Genomic DNA, 19129 nt, shown 5'->3' on the forward strand with positions numbered 1-19129 from the left:
ACAGGGTAAGTGATCAGCTTACACAATTCTGATTGGTGAATGGTGAGGTAAAAGGGCAGTGTCACAGGGGTTAGTTAACATTATCAGTCCTTAGGCACCGAGAGGGCTGGGGACTATGTGCCCGTGGTCACATGATCATCAAGTCGTCACATCTTCCATTTGGGGTGGCTACACCACCATGATATGGTGAATTGAGGGCTTTTTCCTAGCTCAGGAAATCATGCCTAATGACAGAATGCAGAAAACCCAAGGAAAAAAGCAGGAAAGAAAGCAAAGAAATCTCCAGTTCCATAAATGACCAAAATTCAAGAATATAAATAATAGCCATTATTGTTCTGCGATGAAATTCTTCCTTTCTCTTTTCTTTCTACTTCTTTCCTTGAAGCTGTATGAAGTAGGTGGTTGCCACTTCGTGTTTATTTGAGAAAAAAAGGTTATAAAATAATATGGACAGAGGATGAGATCGGATGCAGGGAAGGCTGTAAAGGTTGAACACAAAGGGGACCAGGAAAGCAGGAAGATAAAGCACCGCAATCAATGTTGGGGACTCCCAGGTCAGGGTTGGGGGCTGAGAAAGTCATCAGAAGAATATTTTCTGCAGGGTCACTGAACCATGAGCAGACCAGATTCTGAGACATACTCTCATTATGGAAGAATTAGAGGGAAGCAGAGAACCCTTTCAGGTTGTGAAGAGGCCGGGACAGAAGGCTCTTCCTTGAATATCATCACCTTCACGTCAGCTCAGGAGTCCTGCAGGAGACAGAGGAGAAGGTTGTTTCCAGGCTTAACTTTACAAGCAGCTTCCCCCCACCCCCACCCCATCCCCTTCACTCAGTCTCTCAGGGCTCATGTTATAGCACTGCAGTAAGAAGGAGGAAACATCCTGACGTTTCCCCGAGCCAAAGCCACTTTAGATTTCAGGCCTTCTGTTGGGTGGAGAGAAGAACCTTTAGTGTAAACTGTAAGTCAATCCAGAGTCTTTCCATTTCATTCTCTGTCTTGTCACCAGTTCTAGGGAAACTGAATATGCTTCTAAAAGATAGTTAAAGAAAATTCATTACCTGTTGGCTGAAGTCCAGAGTGTTCTGGGAAAGACAAGGGAAGACATACACTTAAAAGATACAGAGGTAAATGTGTCCCCAAACCCAGTGTCCCCAGGCCCAGATCTCTCTTCTAAGACGTCTCTACACCACAGCATACATCACATGCTGCCAGGGTAGACAAGAGAGCAGACACTGGGAGCATGAAGCTTCTGTCACACACATCCAGCGTAATTCATCAGCCTTTCTGCATTTGCCTCTGGATCTCAACCCCAAATCTCCAAGCATGTAATCCTTCTTCTTATCTCTACAGACCATTACCTTTTGTTTCAGCCATAAGTAACCGAAGCCATGGACTTCGATTTCTGGATTTCCAGGAAATAGAGGTCAATTTTTTTTTTTCCCACTGTACAGCAAGGGGGTCAAGTTATCCTTACATGTATACATTACAATTACATTTTCCCCCACCCTTTCTTCTGTTGCAACATGAGTATCTAGACAAAGTTCTCAATGCTATTCAGCAGGATCTCCTTGTAAATCTATTCTAAGTTGTGTCTGATAAGCCCAAGCTGCCGATCCCTCCCACTCCCTCCCCCTCCCATCAGGCAGCCACAAGTCTCTTCTCCAAGTCCATGAGTTTCTTTTCTGAGGAGATGTTCATTTGTGCTGGATATTAGATTCCAGTTATAAGTGATATCATATGGTATTTGTCTTTGTCTTTCTGGCTCATTTCACTCAGTATGAGATTCTCTAGTTCCATGTTGCAATTTTTTTATATAGGGCCATTGATATAAAGAGAACTAAATTGAGAAAAACCATATTTCTTTTTTTAACGAAGTCTGTGGGGCGTCTCAGCTGCCAACAGGTTCCTTACCTTTCTGACACCGGCAGGAGATGAACAGCCCCACGGCCAGGAAGAGCAGACCCAGGACACAGCCCCCGATTCCACTCAGCATTTTGCCCTGAGCAGATTCAGACCATGCCCCTGAGAAAAGAAGCTAGTTTTAGTGATTTTAATCCCCAATCTGAGATTCTGAGATTGAGAGCTTTGAGAATGGGGGAAGATGGCTGCCCCGGAAGAACTAGAAAAGTTGGTGTTTTTTGGAAAAGAGACTTAAGAATTATGCTGAAGTATTGAACCCGTTCAAATATTACAGCCCTGACATAAGGCCGCACGACTTCAATATCTGATGGATGGAGGAACCAGGACCTCAATGATGTTAAGTAGCTTGTCTAGGGTGACAGAGCTAATCAGACGCAGAGCTGAGATTGGACTCCCGTCCCTGGCAGGAAGGTCCCTACATTGTAGAGGTTGTCCCTCTTCTCAGATCACAAAGACCAGCTCAGAGCAACGGTGTCAGAAGCGGAGTTCCCACTGTGACTCAGTGGTTAGTGAATCCAACTAGGAACCATGAGGTTGAGGGTTCAATCCCTGGCCTCACTCAGTGGGTTAAGGATCTGGCATTGCCATAATCTGTGATGTAGGTCGCAGATGCAGCTCAGATCTGGCTTTGCTGTGGCTGTGTTGTAGGCTGGCAGCTATAGATCCGTTCAGACCCGTAGCCTGGGAACCTCCATGTGCCGAAGGTGCGGCCCTAGAAAAGACCAAAAAAAGAAAGAAAAAAAAAAAAACAGTGTCAGAAGCACAAGCCCAGCCTGAAGCAGGGAACTAGTGCCCAAGGCCGTGTAGTGATCCTGACCTATGATATGATGGAGGTCAAAACAAAGACATATCTTTTCTGCTTGTCAGGAATAACTGCCTCCCCAGGGGGCATCGGTGTTTGGAGACACTATCACAGGGTGTCTGTAACCCATCAGAGCATTTCTAGCACAGGGCGTCACAGGGCTCCCCCATCACCTCAGCTAAAGGACAGGAGAACAGGCAGCAAGTGGACACAAGCTGAGAAGAGAGGAGACACCTGACACTCAGGGGCAAGCACGTCCCCTCCTTGGTGCCTGAGGGACTAGAGAGTCAGAAAGCCTCTCACTCCATTCCACTGTGACGGGGCTCGTCTGCTCCACTCGGCAGGTGTAGACCTCTCCACTCTGAGGAACCGTTTCAAGCATCACCATGGTCTGGAAGGTCCAGTCTCCATTAGGGATCAGGCCTGTGGAGACCACCCCCGCCGCCTCTTCCTGGCCGTTCCGGAACCACCTGACCTCCACGTGGCCTGGGTAGAACCCGGTCACAGAGCAGACCAGGAGGTTGTGGTGCTGCAGGGGCTGGGTCTTTGCAGGATACATCGTCACTCTGGGCTTGACTAGGAGACAAACAACAGACAGGAGTAGTGAGGAGGACAGAGCATGTCTCCTTGGTTGGCTGTCTTTCTCTCCCTTGTCTCCATCCTAACTACAGTCCTTGCCAGGCTTAACTTTGGGAATTGGTGCCATGAGCCTTGACTTAACCCTTCCAGCATGGGTCCATTAGATTTGAGAGATATTGAGAAAATGTACATGTGTGTGTATGTTTCCATAGTATGAAACAGCTATTCATTTTTTGAAATGTTTATAAATTTTTGCAAGTCATATATTAATTAATTAAAAGCATGATACCTGAAGCCAGACTGCCTGGCTTCAAATCCAGGCTCTGCCTCTTAGTGATTGATCCCGGGAGAATTTTCTTTTTTTTGTCTTTTTTTTTAAGGGCTGCACCTGCAACATATGGAGATTCCCAGGCTAAGGGTCCAATCAGAGCTACAGCTGCCAGCATACACCACAGCCACAGCAATGCCAGATCCATAACCCACTGAGCAAGGCCAGGGATCAAACCTGAGTCCTCATGGATATGAGTCAGATTCGTTTCTGCTGGGCCATGACGGGAACCCCTGGTCCTGGGAGAATTTTTATATTCCTCTGTGCTTCAGCTCTCTCACCTAAAGCGGAGGATGCTGATACTAACTTACCTCAGTGCGTGACGTGAGGATTAAATCACCTAATATATGTAAAACAATAACTGGAATTTAGCCTTTAACACTTGTTAACTCTTTATTACCCTTATTTAACTCGAAAGAAAAATATGATTCTGAGCCATGTGGGAAAACTGGGGAACTGCAGTGGGACAGGTATAGAGGCAGAGGATGAAACCCTGGGAAAGCTGTCTCCAGGCACTCGTATCTTATGTCCCCTCAGAAATAGTGCAGCCCCTGGAATAATGAAAAACGCAGGAAATTCTCTGACTCTATGAGTTTAATCTCAAGAAAAGCTTGAGTCCTGAAGGAGAGTGACAGCAAGAAGGAAAACTAATTTTAAAAATTCCTTAAAATTACACTCTGCTGATTAATCCCTCTCCTTTGTAAAACACACACATCTACTCTTGGAATTGTTATTTTGCAACTGTCTCTTTTTCAGCTGGCATTTGAGTTCAGGGCAGGGTCTGGGACTCAGCACATGTGCTTAGTGCCTGAGAGAAACCCTGACACTACCAGCCTCAACCGATCCTCTTTCTTTAGAAGGAGAAACCTGGGGGAAAATGTTTTATAATATCGTAAAATGACAGGTTTAAGAGAAAATAAATTATTCCTCATAATTTTGCCATACATTTCATTAAGTAAAAGCATTTAAATTTCTAAAGTGGAAAGTGAGGAACTGAATTCAAGATATAAACTACAAACTGGAGAAAATGTTGACTGAAATATCAGCAGACTGTTCATTGTACTGTAAGGAGAACTCATAAATTCACTGAGAAAAACATGAGGACCCAAGATATAATAGACAATAGGTAATTCTGACAGCAATAACAATAGACCATTAAATGTGTGAAAACGTTCATGAACCTTGAAAATTAAAGAATTAAAAATATAAAAAGTGTAAATTTTCAACTGAGTATTTGACAGCATTTGACAAAAAAAGGTCTAACAAAGGGGAATGGTAGGTAAATTGTTACAACTATCAAAAGAAAAAATGTAACTACTCAAATACTCTATTAGTATTATAAAAATAGTAACATCAGCATATTAGGTAACAATATTATAATTCAAAAAACTCTTCAAAATTGTGCAAAAATATATACATTAAGGAAAAAAAAGAAAACGGGGAATTTAGATCTAAAAGAAGCCTCAGAAAGATTAGATGTGCTTCAGAGGTTTCCCACCTCTCAAAAAGTGGTGTGATATTTTATTCTCAATAAAAAGTTCCTGCACTCAGACACAGGCCACTTATTTCAGGGGGTTCGGGGTAAGAGGGTGGTGATATTTCTCCTCACAGTCTCCCAATCCTTCCACATTCCTCCCCTCTCCTCCCCTAGACCTGCCCCCCAACCACAGAGGCCTGGAAGCCTCTCCCAGCATCTCTAACCTCCCTCCCCGCTCAGCGGTCCTCCCTCTCCCCTCCCCCCACCTCCCACAGGGACACACACAAGGATGCCTGGAGCTGCCCTTCTGCAGCCCTGCTCCCCACTCCTCCTGGTTCCCTCAGACCCCAGGACACCCCCCCGCCACCACCACCACCACACACACACACACACACACACACACTCTCTCTCTCTTTCCCCTCTCATAGTCACACACTCACAAAATCACACACTAGTTTTCCAATTACAAGCTGTCACAGGAAGCCTGCTAACTTGGAATGGCTCAGAATCTAACACGGTCACCCAGACTGTCTCTGTCTCTATCTCTGTCTATCTGTCTGTCTGTCCCTGTCTCTGTCAGGCTCCCACACACAACTTCCCCCCCGGGCCGCCCACCTGCCTTGCTCACCTCGCCGCTGCATCATGAGGCTGCCAATACCCAAGTAGTTGGATCTGCACATCGTGTCCACCTTGGTCCGCATCTGCTCCAAGAAGCCCTTCTGCTGGTTCCAGTACTCAGCATCTGGCCGCCCCAGCTCAGTCAGGGCCCTGAACTCCCCCAAGTCGCTGTCAAAGTGCACATCCTCCTCCGTGTTGTAGATGTATCTGGCCAAGAACCTCACCCGCTCTGTCCCGTTGGAGAATTGACACTCGCACTTAAACTGATGCATGAAAACAGCTGTGAGGACATGAAAGATCTGGTTACTGGTGGGCTCCTGGGAAAAGACTGCCTGCGATGCCCACCAATGCCGGGCACCGAGGGGGGTGGAGCACTAGGACCACCCGCACTGGCTCCACCGTTATCTCCAACTTTGAACAACCCAAGGCCTCAGGTTTCATCTGCAAGGTCAAGAGAGGCCATGCTGGACAGAGGCGACCCCTCTGTTCCCAGGCCATTTGGGGTGTGGTCAGCTCTGGCTGGAGACCTCTAAGCCTGGGCCGGACCAGGATTTGCCCCATCACCACCTCCTCCTCCTGAAGTCCTGCACCAGAAACACACTCACTGCTCCCTCCTCTCCTCTTGCCCCCTTTTAGCTGTCTCTGAAACACTTACAGACCAAGCGCTGACCTTGTGCCAGGCCTATGCTGCCCCCTGGGAACCCAAAGAAGGAAAAACAGAATCTTCCCTACCTTCTAGGAGCAAACATTCAGTGAAAGTGATGGATAAAACCTAATCACCGAAGAATTAATTCTACAGGGATCAGAAACGGCAGAAGAAAAATGTGGCGTTCTAGAACCGAGGATAATTACATTAGGGCGTCAGAGAGGTGGTCTCCAAGTGACACTGAAGATATGACATGACAGTTTAAGTTGATGTGAGCTAGAGGAAGAGAAGATGCATGTGGATGTTTGGGAGAAAAAGGAGACACATTTTAGGTAAAGGTAATAGCACGTGTAGAAGCGTGAAAGAGATGGTGAACCTCTGCAAGAAGCTACAAGAGGAGTTCCCGCCGTGGCTCAGTGGTTAACAAATCCGACTAGGGACCATGAGGTTGCGGGTTTGATCCCTGGCCTCGCTCAGTAGGTTGAGGATCCCACGTTGCTTGTGAGCTGTAGTGTAGGTGGCAGATGCGGCTCAGATCCTGCGTTGCTGTGGCTCTAGCGTAGGCTGGTGGCTACAGCTCGGATTGGACCCCTAGCCTGGGAACCTCCATATGCCACAGGAGTGGCCCTAGAAAAGGCAAAAAGTCAAAAAAACAAAAAAAAGAAAGAAAAAAGAAAAAGAAGAAGCTACAAGAAAAGAGTTCACTGAAACACGGAAAGGGAGGAAAGAGAGAAAGATTCCAGAGGGAAATCAGGGGAGCTGAGGACTTAAAAACCTTATAGGTAATGTTAGAATTTTACATTTATGCTAACTATAACCAGTAACTTTTGAGGAATTTTAAGGATATTAAAATCATGATGTCGATAACGCTTCTACAATTCCTTTTCTGCACTTCTAAATACAGATGGCTCAGAAAACCAGTTTTTACAAATTTGATGTTTGCGTTCACTTGACAAATCTGACCAGAAGAGGTAAAATGTCAAATAAGTTTCTGGGAGCAAGGGGTCTGTTCTGTACCTTGCAGGCTGTCTACCAGTATCGCTGGCCTCTACTTGACCTCAGGAGAAATCTCTCAATGTAGCAAAGAGAACGGTGCCAGGTATTGCCAAGTATTAAGGGGTCAAAGAATGGGTGGGAGGGAAGGATTGGTGATCTGTCACTGGGTGAGCGCCACTGGTGTAAACCATCCGAAAATCTGTGATGCAAAGGCCACTGTTAATTACGGAGCCCTGAGATTTATATTAAAAGTTTTGCCAACAGTATATCTATTGAAAAATCGTATTCCCACATGAAATTTATAGGCTTTCAGAAGCCAGCCCTCATGGAGGGTTATTTTCCCAGCAAAATAAATTTGTTCAGAACTAGGCCTTACTTATTTATTTGCCTTATCAACCAATTTAAAAGACAGAAAATTTATCCTTCACATCATCTTGCTTCTTATTTTCTCTGCCACTGCTCCACTAAGTATCCATAGCAGTGAACTACTGCCACAGACATTCAAAGCCCTAAATAATTTATTTTCTAACTTTGTCTCCTGTACCCAGTGGAGTCTCAGGCAGCAACCAGTCAGGTACCAAGGTCATAGGAGGTGAAAGAACTCACCCAAGTCAGGTCAGAGTAAAGGAAGGCAGATTTACTGAGTATACTTCAGGGAGAGCAGGCAGGGGGCATAATCAGAGCTGTCTGCTCCCAGAATGCCACCTCCCAGTTCCCACCATGCAAATAAGGATTGAAACATGGAGGTTCTGATTGGCTGACATGAGAGGCCACGCATTGGTCAGTTGGAGGTTAGCTTGTGTCCTGTAAGGCAGCTTCCAGGATAGTACCAGTAGGCATCACATTACCAGCCTTGGCCAGATGTAGAACTCTCATTTATGTAGCCAAGCACCCTCAGAAAAGGAGAAAGTAAGAAAAAATGACATTCTCATGTAGACAGTTTACAAAAAAAGAATAGGTCCCGAGACTTTGAGGCCTTCGCTTAGAAATGATGGCAGAGAGGAGTGCCCTGGATGAAACCAGCTCTATCTCACCATTCAGGAATTCTCTGAGAGCTTTTTGTCACATGACAAAATTTAAAAATAACAAACAAGTCACCCAACCATCTACCCCAAATCTGTTCACTTGATTTTTACTACAGTCTTTGTCACACTAAATGAAGCCACCAGCACAACTGCCCTAGAGAATTCTACTGTGTTCTTAATTCCATTTGTGAACCTCTGGAATCCATTCTCCAGGTGGTAGCTAGAATTATTTTTTTAAACCGAGGGGGAGGGAGTAGGATGGACTGGGAGTTTGAGGTTAATAGATGCAAACTATTGCCTTTGGAATGGATAAGCAATGAGATCCTGCTGTATTGCACTGGGAACTATATCTAGTCACTTATGATGGAGCATGATAATGAAAGAAAAAAGAATCTATACACATGTGTGCGACTGGGTCACCTTGCTGTACAGTAGAAAATTGACAGAACACTGTAAACCAGGTATAATGGAAAAAATAAAAATCATTATAAAATTTAAAAAAATAAAATAAGCTGACTCTGCTTATAACCTCTTAGTAGCCTCACATATATCTACAAATAAAATTCAAAGTTCTTGCCAAGGCCATCAAGACCTAACATGATTTGGCTCCCGACTTCCTCTCAGATCTCATCTTATTCCCCTCCCCACACTGCTTGCTCCCGCTTCAGCCGCTCCAGGCTTCTTTCTGACCCTTAAGCAGGAAACATCTTCCCATACTTCAGCCTGTCGCCTCCTCCTGGAGCTCTTGTCCCTTAGATTCCTCACATGTCTGGCTTCCTCTCATCATTTACCTCTCTATTAAATGCCACCTTCTCAGGGAGAGCGCCCCAGAAACTTGCACTGAGGTCAGGTGAATCCAATTCGCTCTGTTCCATAGCCCTGAAGTATTTTTTCAGAGCATATATTGAACTGATTTTCTTTGTTAAATGTTCACTGGGTTGTTGTCTTCCTCCCGTGTCATTAGGTAAGTTCCATGAGAGTAAGGGACTTTCCTATGTTACTCAGATAGAGTTTTCTGCATCTGGAAGAGAGCCCAAGCACAGTATATAATAGTTACTCAGAAAAAAAAAACTGTGGTCAAAATGAGGAAACTCGGGGTTCTGGAAATCAATGTTTGTGGGGATCTTGAAAAGCAAGAAAGGGCTCAGCTCCACAACTCTTTTATTTTGATGACACATGGTGTTCTTTCCATTTTCTGTGAGAAACTGAGGTAAATTTCCTTTTGCTCCTCCTACTCATTGAAAGAAACATTCACAGGAAAGGTGAGTTTAAGAAACAGGGAAATTGTCCTTAATTTTCCCCTCATCCAATTGATCTGTTATAGTGTTGAAGGTCCGTGTGAATTTGGGGAGTTTCAGTAATGGTGATGACATTGATGAGAGAACAGGGAGGGGCAAGGAGAGGACACCAGAAGTGGCTAAAGGAAATCAAAGGGCATGATGAATGAATCTATGAAGTTTGGGGCCAGGACTTCAGGAGACCAATGAGCTCCCTTGACTTGCTTATTGGCTTTCAGTCCAATGGGATGGAAACAACCTTTACATCCTCTGTACCCTGCTCAGGGTTTATGGTTTGACTCATGAAAATGCTGATGCTTGGCTACTTTGACTTAATTTTATGTAATTTATCCTCTACTAGTTGAATCCCATCTCATGTGCTCGGGCCAGAGAGTGGGGAGATACAGAAGAAACTAATCATAGAGGAAGATTCAAATAGATTCATAGTGAACATTCACCTGCTCGGGTTTTCAGAAGATCCCTTCCGTTCTTTAAAGCATCAAGGAACATCCCATGGGTCCTTCCTATTTACAGGGCCATTACAAGTACTAAGGATCACTGATTCAGCTCCAGGGTGTTTTACCAGGAGAAATAAAGAGAAAACTAATGCCAGTTTCCTATCAAAGAACCTCCATGTCAGGGACATAGGACTTTTAAACATTATGGTTCAGGAACATAGGAAAAGATATAATGGGAGAGGCCCTTTGAAATATTTTCATATATTAGAGAGAGATAGAAACATCATAGACCCTGTTAAGGACATAACACAGGAGATATAGATAGATAGATAGATAGATAGATAGATAGATAGATAGATAGATAGATAGATAGATAGATTGATTTTGCTTTTTAGGGCCACACTTGCAGCATATGGAGGATCCCAGGCTAGGGGTCCAATCGGAGCTACAACTGCCAGCCTACACCACAGCTACAGCCACATCAGATCCGAGCCGCATCGGTGACCTACACCACAGCTCATGGCAAGGCTAGATCCTTAACCCGGTGAACTAGGCCAGGGATCAAACACACAACCTCATGGTTCCTGGTCAGATTCATTTCCTCTGTGCCACGACAGGAACTCCACACAGGATCTTGTAGGAGAGATCTTTCTGGTTCCTTGAGCTTCCCCATAAAATTTTCAGAGAAACTTTTCCTTTTTCTGACATTAAAACGTAGTAAATAAAATTGCCTGAAGTGGAATTATTCTGACACCCTTACTTCTAAATCTCCTTAAGAGCCCAAGCGAGTGGGGTGTGAGCCTGGAGAGGTTTTATTGGAGATGAGTTGAGAAGAAATATCCCCAACATACAGAGGCTCCTTAAGCAGCATTCAGAGGGCAAGCATCCAGGGCCCTTTTGTTTTTAGAAGGAATGGAGGATGCTTATGGTAAAGATAGGTGATGACTGAAGAAAATGTTGCAAGTTTTAGGGGAAGTGGTCTGGGCACTGCAACAAAGGTAACTGCCTTTCTTCTCCCACCCACAATAGCTCACGCCCCAAGGTGTGCACTTACGTGGGATGTCCCTGGCACAAGCCAGTGGAGGGCTCCGCAACATCAGGGTCACTGTCAGAGCTGCCATCCAGTGAACCATAGACATATCAGGCAGGGGAATAGGAGAAGACAGAGTGTGAGGGGAGCAGGTAAATGCCACTTGGTGAGGTCCAAGACCTTCCTCCACTCACGTGCCAAACAGTACGCACCAATGAACTCTTGGTTCCTGGACTGGGTGGTCTCAGTATTGGAAAAACCAATCAGCATCAGAGATGAAAAGCATCATCGTTTGCTGGTCAGAGATTCAGCATGAAGCTCCTCTTCTGAAACCTAGAATCTCCTCCATTAAAAGGATGGTTTTAATTTTGCACTTTAAAGGTTTGATCCAGTTGTATCTGAAACATTTTCATTGGACCCCTACTGTGAGCCAGTGATGTGTCACATGTCAGTGATGTGTCACATGTTTGAGCCTTTTAAGAGCATTCATTCCTCTTACTTGAAGACAGAAATACTTTGACAAATGCATGAGTGAGTGTGGGAAGCATTGAGGAAGTGGGGAGAAAAATGATCACAATTTAGGAGACCTTTAATCTGGTCCATATTGCCCCATAACTTAGTGTTGTAGATTTGGGGAAATTACTGAACCTGTACAGTTGAAAAGAAGGCACTTTGTTTTTTTCATATGTTTCAATACTGAAAAATGCTATGATTCCATGGACACATAACGGAACAGCATCCTTGGTAACTGGTGATGTGACAGAATTGTAGCTGTTGATTAGAGAGTATAGTCTGTACCTTCTGACAGGTAGAGAAGTCCTGATAAACTAAAGAAAATTTAAAATTAGTCAATAATTTTACCTGAATGAAAGTGTTTTTCAGGTTTGTCTCCTGATGCCAACACTGAGTTTACTGTTATCTTCAGAAAACACAGAGAGAAGGAGGCTTAATAGGTGGCTACCTATTTGGAGTGGATGGTCTTGAAGGTACCTTTGTAGCACTTAACCTAACAATGTAATAAAGCAACTGCTCAAATCACAGTATGCAGGGGACTGAGAGTTAGATATTGAACTCAAAGTCAGGCTTTGGTACAATAACTCAACTTCAGAATGTAATATTTTATGTAAAAAAGTGTTCTATTCCTTATTCCTATTTCCCATTGATTCCCTCATTTTATTGGGGATATGTCCCCTTTTTGTTCAGCTTATCTTGCTTTATACTAAGAAAAGATATCAGAAGACTTTGCTATGAATACATTAAAAGTGTTCAGGAAGTGGAACACTACAGAAAAACCTGCAAATTACATATTTTGATGTAATCATGTAATTTTACACATATAAATATATTTTAGATAATTATTGCACATTATATTAGTATAAATGTAATATCTCAGACTTAGAATGGCCTTTAAAGGCCAAACTATCTGTCTAAAATTCAGCATTAATTCACACTTCACCCCAGTTCTGATAAGCATTCATTTTTATATGGATTAGCAGTTCTAGTGACAGTACTCACCATGCTGCAATAAAAACGACAATAATTAATTGAGAAGTTTTTGTGCTTTTTACCTTATATTCAGATATATACAAGGAGTTTTATACATCTTTTTAAAATTTCAATGCTCATATTATCTCCGTGATCTTAGTACTCTTTTTCAGTCCAACAAATGGAAAGAATAAGATGATGGGTGGAGGTTAAAAAACTTTTACAAGGATACAGGGCTAGAAAATGGTACATCCCAGATAGAACCAAGATATATATGACCCCAAACCACACAGCTTGAACACTGCATCACACCACATCACACTCAATTTCTGAAGAAAATAATGTCCCTTGGATGGAAACTATTCTTGACATTTTAATTTATGGATAAACTGATCAATAAGACTATTCCTTTCAATTAATGATAATATTTATACACATCAATACAGCTACTGTGTAGCAATTCTAGTTTCTTCAAAAGATTCCCACTATGCATTGTGACTTTCCTCTGGAAATGACAAAGTTTGCGTTTGGGAGTTCCTGTCATGGCTCAGTGCTAATGAACCCAACTAGTATCGATGAGGCTATGAGTTCAATCCCTGGCCTTGCCCAGTGGGTTAAGGATCTGGCTTTGAGCTGTGGTGTAGTTCAAAGACATGGCTCTGATCTAGCATTGCTATGGCTGTGGTATAGGCCAGCAGCTACAGCCCTGATTCGACCCCTAGCCTGAGAACTTCCATATGCCACAGGTGCGGCCCTAAAAAGCCAAAAAAAAGAAAAAAAATTGTGTTTGTCTTATGTAATCATACCCATCACTCCTCACCAGTTTCCTTCAACTGAAGATAACGGTGACCTCCAAATTCTTATATTCAATCTTGTTCTCAGTTATTATTTTGGATTTCTTGGAATAGAACAGAGATAATACCACTTCCTTTGGAAAAATTTGTTTCTACTAATATGGAAATTTCAAAATTTCTTCAAGTGGTTGGGTTGAAGCCACTATTGTTCCTGGATTTGAGAAGAAGTTATGTCCCTAGGCCACAGTGATAGTTCAGTCCTACTGAAAGTTGTGATGTTAACTAGTTTTTCTTTTTTTTTTAAGTTTTACAATGTTTGCAATTAATTAGTTTTGACATGTGATCATCTGAGAAAGCCAAGTTTCACCTTAGATCATAGAATAAATGGAATGGCGAAAAAGTAATTCCTTTTTTTTTTAAGTGAACCTATTTTATTTTATTTTATTTTATTTTTTAGGACCACATCTCAGACACATACAAGTTCCCAGTTGGGGCTGCAGCTGCAGTGCCACAACCCACTGAGTCACAATGAGAACTTCCAAAAAAAGTAATTCTATATCAAGAAAGTACTGAAATAGAGTGAGAGAGAACATTTGTTCATATAAACTTGATGTACTATCTTCAGATTATACAAATTGCTTTTTATAAAGAATTAACCAATAGCTATTACCTAAATTCTGTTATATTGTATAAATTTATGAGAAAAAAAAAACTGTTGTTTTTCTTCACCTTTTCTTCAGTACTAATTTAGTATAAGGAAAGCTTAGGTAAAACAATGTAGCAACTGTGAGCAAATCATCAATCCTACAGGTGAGCCCATGCCTGAGCTTCTTCACTAAAAGCAGGAGAAGAAGTCCTGCTCGACTCCTGCTGTGTAACACAAGTGTCAACAACAGCTTATTTCCTGAAGAAAAGGCAGCTAATTTCGTTTCTGGAAGAAGGTGGTTATCAGTACAGAAGTTCTAGTCTTTTCTCTTGATGCATGAGACAAATGGTTTGTTTTTATGGAAAATAAATCACAACATGCTTGAGAACAAGCAAGTGACATCAAAGGTACACAGTCTTGTTTTCTTTTGAACAAGAGGCAGATTGAAATTTATAACATTCTGCAAACTATTGCCTTTGGAATGGATTAGCAATGAGATCCTGCTGTGTAGCACTGGGAACTATATCTAGTCACTTATGATGGAGCATGATCATGTGAGAAAAAAAAATGTATATATGTACAACTGGGTCTCTTTGCTGTACTGTAGTAAATTGACAGAACACTGTAAACTAGCTATAACAGAAAAAATAAAAAATCATTTAAAAATTAAAGTTAAAATTAAAAAAAAGAAATTTATAGTATTCCAAAATCTCTTGAGTCTTATCAATCATCACAGAATAGGACTTGGAGGAAGCTTGAAAGTTTGCACTTGAGGAGCTCTCGTCTTGACTCAGCAGTTAACAAAACTGACTAGCATCCATGAGGACGCAAGTTCAATTCCTGGCCTCGCTCAGTGGGTTAAAGATCCAGCATTGCTGCGAGCTGGGGGGTAGGTCGCAGATGTGGTTCAGATCCTGTGTTGCAGTGGCTGTAGTGTAAGCTGGCAGCTATAGCTCCAATTAGACTCCTAGACTAGGAACCTCCATATGCCATGGGTGTGGCCCTAAAAAGCAAATAAGTAAATGCATAAATAAAGTTTGCAATAAATTGGAAAAAAATGAGTTTTTAGTTACCAGCCAGCCAGTTAGCATAGAATGTCTATCTCTTGCCCAAGCAGTCTCAGAATATTTTTCATAGTTTCGGAAAGACACCACCACTCACCTGGAACTTAGTGAGGAGGAACTCAGTGGTACCTTATTTTTTTAAATATTATTAATAAGAAATTGATACACAGTACAATTTCTTATCATGAAAGACATGTATCCTGGGCAGACAGCCATCATTTACAGGCCACGTTAGCCGTCAGCAGACTTGATAAACCTCTTTCCAGTGATGTCCTCCATTAGGAACTTTGGATGGAGCCAGTATTTATGCCATGGTGCCACCTAAGTCAGTTGACAGGGTCTCTCCCACTTCACAGTGTCATTCTCTGATTCAACTTACCTGTATTTCATAATAGTTAACACACGACTTTTTTAAAGAGCCGGAATGTTTTCCATTTTAAGAACCAGAATGTTTGGGTAGTCACAGAAAGACAGCTACAATTTGCATAGACCTGTCCATTAATATTATATGTAGGAAGAGTATTAGTTTTCTTTCCCTTTGATCTGAATCTTGTGTTAATTGTGCTGTAGCAAAGTATCCACCTTTTTATCCAGTACAAATACTGGCCAGACTATATGTCAGGTAATAATATCTTCGGAGATTCCAGGTATATGTCGGGCATGTTGTCTGTTTTCCTCAAAATAAATAATCAAATCTCTTAGCAGTTCTTTTGCTCTAGTCCATCCTTATAGAGAGATAAGTTTCTAACCTCAGAAAGTAAACTTACTACTAATTATTCTCAAGTAGGAGGTGCACATTTTTTCCCCATGAATTTTTGCGTTATAGCTTTTTCCTTTTTTACATTCAACCTACTTATATTGCTATAATTGAAATGAACTTCTTTTGGATGTTAAACAGTGGGTCATTACTTTACCCACCCAGCAGTTTAATCACAGATCTTCCTTGACTTTAGATGGGGTTATGTTCTGACAAGTGCATAAGAAATTGAAAATATTGTACATCAAAAATGTATTTAAAACATCTAACTTATTGAACATCATAGCTTAGCCTAGCCTACCTTAAACGTGCTCAGAACACTCAGATTACCCTACAGTTGGGCAAAATCATCTAACACACAGTCTATGTTATAAAAAAAGTTGAATATCTTTTGTAATATATTGAGCACTATACTGAAAGTGGAAAACAGAATGACTGTATGGTATAGAATGGATGTAAATGTTTGTTTACCCTCATGTTTGGGTGGTTGATTGGGAGCTGGAGCTCACTGCCACTGCCCAGCATCTTAAAAGAGTATCACATTGCATATTGCTAACCCAGAAAAAGATCAAAATTCAATGTATGGTTTCTAGGAATGTTAGTCACTTTCACACCATTGTAAAGTCAAAAAAATCATAAGTTGAACCATAGTAAGTCAAAAACCATCTCTCATGTGTTAGACATTTGTACTTTTTTTTTTTTTGGTCTTTTTGCCTTTTCTTGAGCAGCTCCCACGGCATATGGAGGTTCCCAGGCTAGGGGTCCAATCAGAGCTGTAGCCATCGGCCTACACCAGAGCCACAGCAACTTGGGATCCGAGCTGCGTCTGCAACCTACACCACAGCTCACAGCAACACCGGATCCCTAACCCACTGAGCAAGGCCAGGGATTGAACCTGCAACCTCATGGTTCCTAGTCGGATTTGTTAACTACTGCGCCACGACGGGAACTCTGACATTTGTACTTAATGTAATTATTATTGTGTTAAGGTTTAAATCTGCCATTTTATTTTTTTCTGTTTTTTCCTTCTATATTTTGTATGTTTTTTCTTTTTTCTGCCTCCTATAAATTACTTACATTTTTTTAGAATTAGCATTTGATTTATTTATAGTGCTTTTGAGGGTCTCTCTTTGTGTAATTTTTTTAATTGTCTGCTCTAGGCATTATGTTTTACATTCATTACTTATTACAGTCTACTAATGTCAGCATACTACCAATTTTACTGAAGAAAATTTATTTATTTATTTATTTTTATTGGCCTCACCCACAGCACTGGAAATTCCCGGGCCAAGGGTCAAACCTGTGCCACAGCAGCAACCCACCCAAGCCACTGCAGTGACAATACCAGATCCTTAACCTGCTTTGTCACAAGGGAACTTTTTTTTTTAATTCATCTCCCTTTATGTCCCTTTACCTTCCCATATTTATAATACAGTTTTCTTAAATATATACCTTGTAAACTTTGAGAATCAGATCAATGTTTTGATTTTTGCAACTGTCACACACAACTTATAAAACTCAAGAAAAGAAAGAACATCTTTTTTATTTTTTTTCCCACTGTACAGCATGGGGACCAAGTTACACATACATGTGTACATAATTTTTCCTCCCATTGTTGTGTTGTGATGTAAGAATCTAGACATAGTTCTCAATGCTACACAGCAGGATCTCACTGTAAATCCATTCCAAGAGCAAGAGTTTGCAGCCATTAACCCCAAGCTCCCAATCCCTCCTACTCCCTCCCTCTCCCCGCCAGGCAGCCACAAGTCTATTCTCCAAGTCCATGATTTTCTTTTCTGAGGAGATGTTCATTTGTGCTGGATATTGGATTCCAGTTATAAGTGATATCATATGGTATTTGTCTTTCTCTTTCTGACTTATTTCACCCAGTATGAGAGTATCTAGTTCCATCCATGTTGCTGCAAATGGCATTATGTCATTCTTTTTGATGGCTGAGTAGTATTCCATTGTGTATATATACCAAATCTTCCTGATCCAATCATCTGTTGATGGACATTTGGGTTGTTTCCAGCTCTTGGCTATTGTGAACAGAGCTGCAATGAACATGCAGGTGCATGTGCCTTTTTTAAGGAAAGTTTTGTCTGGATATATGCCCAAGAATGGGACCATTGGGTCATATGGTAGTTCTATGTATAGCGATCTAAGGTACCTCCATACTGTTCTTCATAGTGGCCGTACCAGCTTACATTCCCACCAAAAGTGCAGGAAGTTTCCCTTTTTTCTCTACACCCCCCCCCCAGCACTTATTTGTGGACTTATTAATGATGGCCATTCTTACTGGTGTGAGGTGGTATCTCATGGTAGTTTTGATTTACATTTCTCTTATAATCAGGGATGTTGAGCATTTTTTCATGTGCTTGTTGGCCATCTGTATATCTTCCTTGGAGAATGGTCTATTCAGGTCTTTTGCCCATTTTTCCATTGGGTGGTTGCCTTTTTTGCTACTGAGTTGTATAAATTGCTTGTATATTCCAGAGATTAAGCCCTTGTCCGTTGCATTATTTGAAACTATTTTCTCCCATTCTGTAAGTTGTCTTTTTGTTTTCTTTTTGGTTTCCTTTTTGTTTTCTTTTTGGTTTCCTTTGTCAGTTTGATTAGGTCCCATTGGTTTATTTTTGCTCTTATTTCTGTTGCCTTGGGAGACAGACCTGAGAAAATATTCATGAGGTTGATGACAGGCCTTCCTCAACATAGAAGAAAAATCTCAAATTTACAACTTAACCCACCACCTAAATGAATTAGAAAAAGAAGAACAAAAAGAAACCTAAAGTCAGCAGAAGGAAGGAAATCATAAAGATCAAAGAGGAAATCAATAAAATAGAGATTCAAAAAGCAATAGAGAAAATTAATAAAACCAAGAGCTGGTTCTTTGAAAAGGTAAATAAAATTGGCAAACCTCCAGCTATACTCACTAAGAAGAGGAGAAAAAGAACCCAATAAACAAAATTAGAAATGAAAAAGGAGAAATCACAACAGATACTGCAGAAATACAAAAAACCGTAAGAGAATACTATGAACAATTACACGCCAACAAATTTGACAATCTGAAAGAAATGGACAACTTTATAGAATCTTACAGCCTGCCAAAACTGAATCAAGAAGAAATAGACCAACTGAGCAGACTGATCACTAGAATTGAAAAACATCTTTTTTATATTTATGCGAGTTTTTCTCTGTTTATTGTTTTTTTCTTTTTTTCCTGA

The 19129-nt window shown here is 41.5% G+C and overlaps 1 protein-coding gene across 3 annotated transcripts; it reads right to left on the bottom strand.

Moving 5' to 3' along the window:
* Nucleotides 1–395: 395 nt before the first annotated feature.
* LOC125135181 (HLA class II histocompatibility antigen, DRB1 beta chain-like) lies at nucleotides 396–11334 on the bottom strand. 3 transcript variants are annotated; one of them, XM_047794986.1, is made up of 6 exons: nucleotides 11184–11334; nucleotides 5738–6007; nucleotides 3029–3301; nucleotides 1915–2025; nucleotides 1062–1085; nucleotides 396–750 (listed from the first exon to the last, which is right to left on the bottom strand). In XM_047794986.1, exons 1-6 carry the CDS (start codon nucleotides 11266–11268, stop codon nucleotides 737–739), a joined length of 777 nt encoding a protein of 258 aa, XP_047650942.1. In that variant the 5' UTR covers nucleotides 11269–11334; the 3' UTR covers nucleotides 396–736. The 3 variants fall into 3 exon arrangements, with proteins under 3 accessions (XP_047650942.1, XP_047650940.1, XP_047650943.1); XM_047794984.1 differs by having other exon boundaries at nucleotides 396–1085; XM_047794987.1 differs by lacking the exon at nucleotides 11184–11334 and adding an exon at nucleotides 9186–9204 and having other exon boundaries at nucleotides 396–1085.
* Nucleotides 11335–19129: the final 7795 nt, after the last annotated feature.

This window comes from Phacochoerus africanus, chromosome 9 (assembly GCF_016906955.1).
Source record: "Phacochoerus africanus isolate WHEZ1 chromosome 9, ROS_Pafr_v1, whole genome shotgun sequence".
NCBI classification, from domain to species: Eukaryota; Metazoa; Chordata; class Mammalia; order Artiodactyla; family Suidae; genus Phacochoerus; species Phacochoerus africanus.